This window comes from Plecotus auritus (genome assembly GCF_963455305.1).
Source record: "Plecotus auritus genome assembly, chromosome: 6".
NCBI lineage: Eukaryota > Metazoa > Chordata > Mammalia > Chiroptera > Vespertilionidae > Plecotus > Plecotus auritus.
Window position 1 is genome coordinate 162396561 of NC_137773.1, and position 12466 is coordinate 162409026.

At 36.1% G+C, this 12466-nt stretch overlaps 1 protein-coding gene across 5 annotated transcripts in view; it reads left to right on the plus strand.

Moving 5' to 3' along the window:
* The window catches only part of CMC1 (C-X9-C motif containing 1), a gene marked incomplete at its 5' end in the record, with an annotated part of 76035 nt that overhangs the window by 48694 nt on the left and 14875 nt on the right, over positions 1–12466 (plus strand). Inside the window, 3 exons of one of the 5 annotated variants that reach the window (XM_080675993.1) lie at positions 6089–6179; positions 8458–8574; positions 11160–11413. In XM_080675993.1, the coding sequence (XP_080532119.1) occupies positions 6089–6179; positions 8458–8574; positions 11160–11253 (302 nt within the window). In that variant the 3' untranslated portion in view covers positions 11254–11413. Of the gene's footprint in view, positions 1–6088; positions 6180–8457; positions 10872–11159; positions 11414–12466 lie in introns of those variants that run through there. The other 4 variants (XM_080675994.1, XM_080675997.1, XM_080675996.1 and 1 more) reach the window with 4 other exon arrangements.

Below are 12466 nucleotides of genomic sequence, written 5' to 3' on the forward strand. Positions count from 1 at the left end.
ATGAACTTGATCAGCAACAATATTTAGGTATGTTGTGCTATTCAGACATTGTTCTACAGGAATTAAAGGGCCCAGATCATGCCAGGAAAGCATGTCCCAAACCATAACACTGCCCCCACCAGCTTGAAGGGTTGTACTCATGCATGTGGGGCGCATGCTTTCATGCTGTTTCCCCGAAATTCTCACTCTGCCATCTGCATGATGCAACTGGAAACAGGATTTATTGACCACATGACTTTTTTCCAATGCTCGACTGTCCAATCCTTGTGTTCCTGTGCGAATTGGAGACGTTTTATATTGGTAACTGCAGACAGCAAAGGTGTTCAAACAGGCCTTTGGCTTCCATATCCCATACGATGCAATGTACGGCTAATTTGCCTACAAACATCAGGTGGTCATAATAATCTGGCCACTCAGTGTATATAGAGGGTGAGTCAAATCAACATAAGCCTAGTAGGAAGTCAGAATTATAAATTAATTATTTAGCTTTTTGTTGAATACCAGCTAAGCAGGTCAAGTTTATGAAATGATTATTTATACTTAGCTTTTATTTTCATTAGGTATTTTTATAGGCTTAAAAAAGGATCAATGGGCATTGAATGTTGCTCTGGGAAGTCTGAGACCAGCCTGATTTTCATCCCTGTCCCACCTTACAACCACTCTGCCATATGTGATTTCATTTTTCTGCTTGGGTATTAGAAAAAGTCTTTCTTTATCCTTGAGTTTGGTAACTTACTAGGATATATTTTGGGTGTTGCTTGTCCTGCATCAGTTATTTTTGGAACATACTGTGTCTATGGAATTTTGTTGTTAGAATGTTTGCTGGCAAAAATTCACTAATATGCTTTCTTTTAAACAAAATCGAACTTGTACTAATTAGCTTCTAATTCAATATGGAATTATTTATAATACTTGGCTTTGTCTGGAGTCAAATTGCATTGAATTTTTTTCAAAAGGCGAATGACTGCAATCATTTACTCAAAGCTTGCAAAGAGATCTACAGTTTAATTACTAAACTACTGGCCCAGTGCACGAATTTGTGCACATTGAAAGGAAATTAATTAGAAGAAATATTTTAATGTCGCTATTTGCCCTTTTTCTATAATAGAAGTGTCAACTAAATTCATGATCGACAATGACAGATCAAAACACACATGTGCGATTGGTGCCAGCGAGAGCTTTATATGTATAGCACCTGCATGAGTCAACTTAGCCTTTTATATATATATAGAATAAACTTGCTTAATTAGACCTGCTTTCTGATTTAGCTAAACTTTTTCCAGCCCAGTGAAGCACCCCAACTTCTCTTTCAGATAATTGTCAACAACAGTGAATATCAGCACGAAGCAGATTATTATTTTAGATCACGCAGGGAGAAAGAAGGGTAAAATATTTAACTGCAGCAATGTTTGACTATATTCTGCACAGTGAGAAAACCTGAAGTCATTTTCAAGGTCTACCATTTCTTACTTCTTTTCAGTCAGGTCAAGTTTCTAAGCTTTCTAAATCTCTGTTTTCCAGCTAATGAAAAGAAAATAGGATTCCACAGAGTCTCCTATCTATGTACTCCAGGACTTCTGTGAGGATCAAATGAGATGACGCATGGGAAAACGCTTCACAGACATTTGGTTAAAGTTGTAAAATGTTCCCACCTGGCTATAAAGCAAGTCGTGTTCCTGGGCTGAAGAAACTGCAAGGAGGCTAGTCGCTAGGGAGAGGAAGCCGGGTGCTGCTACGTGTCATCATTACCCAAACAGACACTTACCATATTAGCCTTTTATATATATATATATAGATTGTATAAACGGATGTACAATAGAGTCAGAACTGTTTACAAAATCTTTCACAAGAACTTCATGACATTGTTCATGCTGTCAATTATACAGAGTAATGTGCTTGGTGGCCTTGTGGCCTTGGTTTGCATTAGTTGAGCAGTCATTAAGAGGAAGACAAACTTCTGTCTTCATGGTCTCTCTCTGCCTTGGCTCAGGCCTTCATTACTGCACTAGGGGTTGGTGTGCTCAGAACCGAGGGTGACCTCCTGTTGTCTTCAGGCACTTTTTACTTCACAGCTTCCAGAAGGGAGGATGATTACTGAGATCAGCACAGCACTTAGGCATGGTCTACAGGGACCTGGCATTAGACTGCTCACAACAGAAGTCTTTACTTAAAATATAGCTTTTCCTGCGAAAAATTAGTTTTAGATTTAAATTTATATTATAGATTTAACACTCCAGACACCTTTGTCTGAAGGAAAATCTTACTAAAAGTCGCCACCTACCTAATCCCTCCCCAAATTGTATCATTTTCAGCTCTACATTTTTAAAACCTCTTCTGATTTAGTAACTGGTCAAAAGATCTTTTATACCGTTTTTAAAGTATATCTGTTTTTGTTCTTATCCAGTTCTGTAAAAGCAAATGGTTTTATGCTTTAAGATTTCCAGTTGTAAAATTAATGATACATTATGAACTTAAGATGATTTTAAAATCTGTCTTACCACATGTAATTAATAAGCAAGACCTCCATAAATCTTTTTCAGTTAGATAAAATTGAAGTTCTAGATTTTAAGGTGAAACCATTAAGATGATGGTGTAGTTGCAGAAATATTACACATAGCTTGTATGTTAAAATTCTAAATTATATATTTTTTTAATACAGCTGGAAAAATAGGTACTTTATAAATATTTTACTCATTAATGAAATAAAAGTACTAATGAAATAGAAAGTTACAAGTAATGCTGTGTCTAAAGGGGTTCTGTAAAAATTTATAAGCTTAGGATTTCTAAAAAACTGTAGGTTAGTGGAGATATAAATGGAGTGGTTTCTAGTCATAGACGAGACATTGGGGATTATTTCTTTTAATTTGGTATGTTTTTAAAGTGTCATCTCTCATTGAATCCTTTAGCTGTAACTGGATGACTCAGTTATTTTGCAAATAATGTTTGGGGTTTATTGAAATATTAAAATATAATAAAAGTTCCATAAAGTAAATGAGTTAAAAACAATTCTAAATGATTTATTTCTCTTATTGCTTTTATACAGAGGTTCCCCCAAAGGTTTTTTCCCTAGAGAAACTGGAAATTATATAGGCTACTTGTACATAATTACAGTGTGATTATTTTGCCCATTACCTTAGACTAAAGTTAGGAGAAGACTTTCTGTTTTTCATAGTTATACTTGACCTAAATTTAATTATACCTAAAACATATTTTTACCAATAGTTTCTTATATGGTATTGTGTTTTGTTTTGTTTTCAGAGAAATGAGGGTTTACAAAAGAAAGATACTCTCTCCTGTTCTTGATTTTTTAAGGAAGAAAGTCTTGAATTCTATATTTAATTACTTTTCTTTAAAATTTAGAATAACTTTTAATAATCTCTCTACCCTCACTATTTATTGATATTCACTTGCATTACCTTAAGGTTTACTTAAGTGAATGAAATTTTATTTTTACTAGTATAGTGTTTAATGGTAATTAAATTATATAGAGGTGTTAGAGCTCTTTAACATTTAACATAATATTGAAAGAAGCAATTTTAATTGGATTTGTTTCAGAATACCATTTTAGAAATCAGTTGGCAGTATTAGCAACATCACTATTATATGAATGTATGCTAATGTGGTATGAAAGAAAGACCCTCATTAAAATCTTGTTGCTAAACAAGTGACAAAAACCCTACAAATAGCTTGAGGCTTTAGGCCAGTCACAGTTATTCCTGAAGAGATTTGGACAAGTGTGAAAATACATAGAATGTGCCTTTATTGTGATCAGAACACATAAATGCTATCTCGCATTAATTCCCTACTAAGGGCATTTCTATTTATATTAGGGGAAGAAGTCTTAAAATAATGAATGCCTAAGCATTCTGTTGTGAATTTCTCAGTGTAAAAATATTGTGTTTGTTAAATTCAGAAAGTGGACTTTTGATAATAGCCATTGTGTTTGTGTTTTCCAGAAAAGGACTAGGATTGGTGAACTATAACATTTCATTAGGCAGAGTCTTTCTTATAGATATTAACTGAGTGAACTGGTCCAGAGTAGTTCTCTGAGGTTCCAGGAAGGGGAGGTGGTGCAGGGAGATCAGCCCATGGTTCATCATGGCAGTTTCCTTCAAGAAGCCCTTAGCCAGATTTAGTCACTTCTGGGTTAACTTGATGTACATACTCCCTTTGAGTATTGCTCATGTCTTAATTTTTATTTGGGATAATTTTTGCCTCTAGAAAGGTAGATTTTACTATGCTATAAGTAGAAAAATTAACTTGTCTAGGCATGCTAATGACATTCCAGAGTCAAAGTTTTTGATAGCCATGGTCTCTACTGATAATGAGCTGATTATAAGTCTGCTTTGCATTTTTGAGTTGTAAGAAGTCCTTAGTCAAAGCGCACAAAAAATGATACCTTGGTCTGATTTGGTCTGGTATCTAGCTCATTTGCACAGAGAGGATGGAGAACATTTCGTAGTTGGAATAAAAAAGGTATCTGAGTAGGTTCAGGAATCAGAGAGCAGTTGTTGTGACTGCTGAGACTAGTGAACAAGGAACTAAAAGAAGCTAATCCTATATTTGAAGTGGAGTATTACATGTCACCTAGACCCACTAAATTTTTGCATTAAAGTCATTACCTGCATCTATTGCAGTGGTTCTCAACCTTCCTAATGCCGCGACCCTTTAATACAGTTCCTCATGTTGTGGTGACCCCCAACCATAAAATTATTTTCGTTGCTACTTCATAACTGTAATTTTGCTACTGTTATGAATCGTAATGTAAATATCTGTGTTTTCTGATGGTCTTAGGCTCTACAGAAGAGGTTCTCAACCTGTGGGTCACGACCCACAGGTTGAGAACCGCTAGCAGGGTCGCCTAAGACCATCGGAAAACACAGATACTTACATTACGACTCATAACAGTAGCAAAATTACAGTTATGAAGTAGCAACGAAAATAATTTTACGGTTGGGGGGGTCACCACAACATGAGGAACTGTATTAAAGGGTCGTGGCATTAGGAAGGTTGAGAACCACTGATCTATTGCCTTTGTTCCTATTCTACCACGTATCCTTCAAAGTATTCTGTGATGCTGTAGGTACATACTGATATCTCTGTGGGAAGGCTCTTGTCCCAGCAAAGTCCCTCTAATGAGTTTTTATGCATTTAACAAATCTCAATCATGTCCAGTTTGCTTGTGGTTTAAAATATATTTTTGTGACATATTATGTGTTTTCATGGAGTCTCCTGAAATTACCTGCTTGCTTTAAAATAATTATAAATTACATTCCTTAGTAACTAAATGGGTAATACACAGCTCAAGAAAAGAAGGAAATCTTGATAACTGTGTATTACGAGTTATAAAAGATAGTCAGAAAAATAATTTTTTACCTAGTTAATTCTTTGTGAGGATGATATAATTTAAGTTTTCTCTCTTTCTCTCCCCCTTCCTCTCTAAAAATCAGTAAACCATATCCTTGGGTGAGGATTAAAAAAACAAGAAAGGGGGTGCCTTTATGCCATCAAGAGAAGACATGCAGAGACTGGACACCAGATGCCCATGTCTAGAAACAGCTCCTCTTTATTTATTTTTAAATATATTTTTATTGATTTCAGAGAGGAAGGGAAAGAGAGAGAGAGATATAGAAACATCAATAATGAGGGAGAATCGTTGATCAGCTGCCTCCTGCACCCCCAACATTGAGGATCTAGCCCTGACCGGGAATTGAACCATGACCATTCATAGGTTGAAGCTCAACCATTGACCCACGACGGCTGGGCGGAAACAGCTCCTCTTTTGTTCTTCTTAATCATTTCTTCTAGAAAAAGCTTTTTCTCTGTTAGAAATCATATTTCTCTACATCTCATCTGTCTACTCACTCTATCTTAGAGGTAGTCTTCTCTCCCTCCTTTAAAATCTCTTTATTTCCACAAAGTAAATGACACTCATCTCATTCTGCCTTTCGTTCTTGTACATGTCTTTGGTAGAGCATGTGCTGTGTGCCACACACAGTCTAGGTAATAGATGTTAAATTATATCTGTCAGAAATTGTGTGGATATAATTACAAATTATTTTTTTTCTTTCCAAATGTTTTATTTCAGATTTTACCAAATGTTGCAAGGAGTCTGGAATCCTTATGGTAGTAAAATGCCGGAAAGAAAATTCTGCATTAAAAGAATGTCTAACCTCTTAGTAAGTAGTTTTCTCAGTGTTTGTACTTCTGTGTGTATGTGTATAGAGTATATGTAGTAGGTAAGAGTATATTATTTAACTCATTCAATGTAATATATTCTGTAACCCCCCAATCCATCATATTTTTAGCTAAGTCTAAAATTTCAATTTGTTAAACATTATTCTAAAAAATAAAGCAACATATTTATAAAGTGTCTCTTTAAGTTATGTGGGTCAGCATTGTATCTGATTAAATATATGAGGTCAGTAAACAAAAGCATGTTTTTCTTTTTTTTTTATTGTTTAAAGTATTACATATCTCCTTTTTTCCCCAATTAACCTCCCCCCCTGCCACTCCCACCCCTGAGGGCAAGCCCCCACTGCCCCAGTGTCTGTGTCCATTGGTCATGCTAATATGCATGCATACAAGTCCTTTGGTTGATCTCTAGCCCCCCACCTCCCCTGCCTTCTCCCCAAGGTTGGACGGTCTGCTCAGTGCCACCTTGTCTCTGGGTCCATTTTTATTCATCAGTTTATGTTGATCATTATATCCCACATATGAGTGAGATCATGTGATACATATCTTTCTCCGACTGGCTTATTTCGCTTAGCATAAAGCTCTCCAGTTTCATCCATGCTGTGGCAAATTGTAAAAGTTCCTTCTTTTTTATAGCAGCATAGTATTCCATTGTGAAAAGCATGTTTTTCATGTGATTTAACCAATTTCTTTTCACGAAGAGGTTGATCTATAGATTATATTATAGATGGGTTTATAGTTAAGAAATAGTATTTTTCATCTTTGAGTAAGAAAGTGCTCTGCCTTAGTTACTATTGACATTCCCTAAAATGGATATAACCACTGTGCTCTCTCATCTTTTTACAGTGACATCTTGAAGCATTGTTTGTGCTCTTGTTTCTGCCTGTCTCATCTTCATGAATTCAATAAACTGTAATCTGACTTCTGTCCTCACTCTATTGAAGCTGCTCTTCCTAAAGGTTCTCGTGGGTTCATGGTAGCCAAATTGAATCTCTTTTCAGTCCTTTCTTTTACTTGACCCCTCTGGAAATCTCATAAAATGCCCTTCTTTCTGGCTTCCTGTTTCCTAATGTCTCTAGCTATTTCTTTGCCTTCCCTCCTCTTAACCTATTCCTTAAATTTGCTTCCCTATTTCTCTCCTCATTCTTAAATCTGAGAAAGCTCAGTTTGCACTCATAGATTCAGTTGCTTCCTATTGACTATGACATTTCTATGCTTCTTTCTTCAGGCACAAAACTGAACTCAGCTGCTTTTACTCTGCATTAAGTGTCTTTGTGAATTATACTAGTACAGTTGTCTAGTATCTTTCTTGTCTCCTAACTCTAATCGGTTATTTCCTATTGATTCATTTCCCAAATCTCCCCCAGATCCATTTCATCCTTTTCATCACAGCTGCTTCTCTTTTGGCCTAGGCCCTCATCATTTCTTGTCTGGGTCATTATAATAGTTTATTTATTGGATATCCTGCTTCTAACTTTGCTGCCCCCTTTTAGCCTATGTGCTGCATGCTGTCAGATTCATCTAAGACACAAAGCTGACCTTACAGTTGCTCTCCTAATAGTGTCCCTTCGTCTTCAGGATAGCTTTCTAACTTCTTACTATGGCATAAGTGGACCATCATGATTTGGTTCTTGCCCTTTCCAGCTGCATCTCAGGCCCTTTCTCCTATGTGCATAATCTGCCATAGTGGTTCCCAGTTACCTACAGTTCTTTATGCATCATAGTTTTTCCTCATCTTTGTGCCTTTGCACATGTGCCTTCTATAGGGATTTCTGGTGGTTCTTCAAACTGCAGTTCAAGCATTTCCCTTTGACATCTCCCCCTTCCCCACTTCTTCCCCATCTTTCCATGGTGCACAGGGCCATACCTCTAACACAGCACTTTGTATACTTAATTATAATTCACTCTTTACCTCTCTGCTCTGTAACACCATGGGCTCCTTGAGGATAGGCAGTGTGCTTCTCATTATATCCTGGGATAGTGTCGTTACCATTAGGTCTTTTTATTTTTCTGGTCTTTAATTAGTTTGGTGGAGTAATGTTTACAGTGAATTTATGACCATTACTAAAAATTTTCTTTTGAAATTTTTTTTTTTAAATTTCAATTGCAATTGACATTCAATATTATTTTAGTTTCAGCTGTTAAAATCTACTTCTGATGTTCATGCCTGATGAACTAGATATCTGAATGTTATTAAAGGAAGCCTATATTAAATACTTGCAGAGTGATTCACTTTAAAAGATATTCATTTCTTTCTTATAGCTATACTGATCCTGCCTTTTATGAAGAATGTAAAATGGAATACTTGAAGGAAAGGGAAGAATTCAGAAAAACTGGAATTCCTACCAAGAAAAGGCTACAGAAGCTTCCAACAAGCATGTAGGCAAATACTCAAATGATACTAACTCAATTCATGGAAATCACAGTTACCTAAAATAATGGACTCAAGGAAGTGTGTCTGCTTATCCTAAATTATGGAAATATTAATTTTATCTGAAATAAAGTTTTTTTAATTTAAAGTTAGGTTTATTAAATGAGATTGAATTAAATAGTGAAATGGGATATAGTTTGCCTGGTCATGGATTTTTCAAAAATTTTTCCACAACTGTAGTTCTAATTTTTAGGGTTCCATATAGATCTTATCTTACTCTCTATCAATGTAGAGTGAAGGCTAATCATGGGCCTGAAGTAACTAAAGGAAAACAGGAATGGACAACCGTCAAAGGTGTTAGTAACTAGGAAGTACAGCAGAGTGATTATGAAACAGGATCCTTCCTTGTTCTCCACTTATTAGCTATACAACTGGAAATAAGTCTCATACAGTTATTGTGAGTATTGGGTAGTGTAAGTAAGTACATAGAATAGAGCCTTGGACATGGTAAATGCTCTTTAATGGCTAGTTATTATTATTATTACTAAAGGCTTATATGGAAATATAGATGGTAGATAAGTATGTAAAAATTAATTTTAAACATCTTTGATGGAAATTTTTCTAAATGTATCACTATACTCCTTGACCTCTTAATTTGGCTACTGAAAATACCTTAATCTTTTAAAAAAGGTCTTTATAAACCTAAATGACCATTTTATAACATAGTAATGGTTTCAGGAGTTAATGTAAAATTTTTCTGTCTCAATGCAATAATATGGGCCCAGGTTGAGCTTTTATATTAAAAGTTGCCCTTCCCCCCCACATGAACTATTAACTTTACTGCAGCCATTGCAACCACTTTCCAGGTAAGTACATTTTATATATGTTTACAGTTCTTATTAAAATCCCAAATAGAAATGACTACCTACAAGGACAAGATTTAACTTTGTCCCCAACCCCTCTGAAATAGATCTGACATTTTTAAAGAACTTAAAGCAAATAGCAAAGAGGACTCTAAAGAACTAATAGTTCAAGTTCCACACTTTTCTCAAGTGAGTCACTCAAAGAACTATTTTACTCTTATTTAAAACCCAAAGAAACCACATTTTCCCAGGCCACAGATCAAAAGGAGGGAGATTACTAGAGCAGAAAAAAGCAAAACAAATATAGAAACCTAGAGGTCACATAGCATAGGGTTGGCCTTTTGTATTGGTGCATTTCCTAAAGCACAGGACTAATTTTTGTTTTTAATTAGAAAAAGAAAAGGCAGAACATTTACTTTAAAAATAGTGAAATATGGAATTTGTGGCTATTTTATAATTTTGATTAGAATCAGAGGGGCCAACTTCAATTTTATATGGAAAATTCATTTATAGATGCTACTTTCCCCCTACGTGCTAGATATAGAAGTTCATCCTTCTTTATTATGTCAAAAAGTAAACTATTCATCATAGCTTTTAGACTATCCATGCTTATGCACACTCAAGTCTACATCTACAACTAGATATCTGCCTCAGTTCTTGTCTTGCTTGCTCATTCGTGCCTCTGCTGGTGTTATTTTGTTGTAACAATCCAGATTTTCCGCCCTGTAAGATCTACCTCCCCCAAGTAGGCTGTCTGGATATGATCATTCCTTTGTTTTCACATGATTTAGTCCTTCAGTTCTTTCTAAGGTCTGAATTTCCCCCTATTTTGGTTTTCTAATGTTTCACATAGGTGTCCCGGCTCTGCTTATGAATTAGGTTCCATTTTGACAGAACCTCAGTTTCCTTTTAAAGGTGTAAATTTTGTTTTAGCTAATAGGGGATCAAGAGGAAGGGATGAGTGGCTATTAGTTGTTAGCTGTGTTCTCTTCATTGATATGGATATACAGAATTGGGATATTGTTATAAAAATCTGAAGATTAAGAAATTTTCAGGGGAAGCCCTTTGGAGCAAGTTTATAAGCTACAGATGGGCCATTCTCTCATTTCTTTTTGAATCTTACCTAAAACAGAGATGATAAAGTATACATTTAAAAATTTAAGTATACATTAAAAAAACTTAAGGCCGGGTACAAATAATTTTTGGTTAATCTTTCTTAAGTAATCTTACACAACATTTATTTAGCACTTTAAACTGCCAAGAACATCAACCACTGACTTTCTGTTTTGATAGCTACCCTTTTGTTTAGATGGAAAAGCATTTTCTCCACTCAAAAGAAGTTAGTTTAACAAGACAAATGTCTGTTGTATGAATTAAAATTAACAATAAACATTTAGTACCAAACCTTGGGATATATAACCGACAAATTTCACCTCCACTTCAAATAAAAATAATTTTAATTAATTTCTTTGCATTGTTCAAAACATTAATCAAGCCATTATCTCATACGACTTATTTTCTTTACATAGTAAAATTTCCAATCTTGGTTTTAAAAAAGGCAAACCAATCAGCTACATTAGAGATTAGATGTAATATACAGCCTATGCAGCAACATGAGAAATAGTTTCTGCTGCTTTCATATTACACAGGTAGTAGTTGCTTCCTTCAGCTAAAGCCTGGAGTCTTGTATTTGTTTTATGCATATTGTGTTTTGTTCTGTTACTTGGCAGGAGATTCTACTCCCTTGAGTCAGCTGTGTTCATTGGTCAGAATAAATTCCAGCATCTGACACCAATTCCATTAATCACAGACAAGCCTGAATAAGTGAGTAAGATAATAGAAAGACAAAAATATATGGTGAACAGTGAACATTGTTTATGTATGTATGCTATTCAGATAATATAGACGAGATCTGAGATATTCTTTTGAGTTTAAGATGGATGTTTAAAACTGTCTATTAAAAAGGCTAAAGGTTTTCCACATGAAACACTTTATCTCAGGCAAAGGATGTATGAAATCAAGTAATACATTTTATTACTATTATTCTTAATACTGCAGCCCTGGAAAAATTTAAATAAGTTTCCATGTGAAGCCATCCTTGTTATTTCCTTGTTTATAAATGATAGGCCACTTAGAATTAAAAAGTTTGAGGACATTTTATAATTATACTGTATCAATATGGCACAATTTGGTTTCTAGAATTAAAATTCTTAAATCAATTAATTAAAAATCACTCAATAAGTAACACATTACATTTCAAACCAAAATCTAATCCTATCTAATAAAAGAGTAATATGCAAATTGACCGTACCTCCGCTACACCCACAAGCCATGCCCACCAATCAGGAGGGAATATGCAAATAAACCCAACCAAGATGGCTACGGCCACAGAGAGCAGGAGGGAGGCTTGGGTTTCCCTAGCAATGGAGGAAGCCAAACTTTCCACCTGCCCTTGCCGGCCTAGGCCTCCACTCAAGGCTACAAAGTTTCAATGATAGAAGATACATAAACCCAAACAGAAATGGCGGCAGCCACGGAGCTGGAAAGAGCAGGAGGCTAGGGTTGCCCGCGGTGATGGAGGAAGCCAAGCTTCTGCCGCCCTGGCCGGCCCAGGCCTCTGCTTAAGGCTACAAAGTTTCAATTATATTAGATACATAAATCCCAACAGAAATGGCTGCCACTATGGAGCGAGCAGAAGGCTTGGCTCCACTCCAGGCTACAAAGTTTCAATTGTAGAAGATAAATAAATCCCAGATACCAGGGCCTCTGCTTGGGTCGCTGGGGGGCGTGGCCAGCCTGCAAACCACCACAGGCCCCTCGCCCAGGCCGCCCCACACCCCAAGGGAACCCCCACCCTGATCTGGGACACCCTTCAGGGCAAACCAGCTGGCCCCCACCCATGCACCAGGCCTCTATCCTATCTAATAAAAGAGTAATATGCAGATTAACCATCACTCCAGCACACAAGATGGCTGCCCCCATGTGGTCAAAGATCCTGCCCACATGTGGTCACAAGATGGCCACTACAAGATGGCCA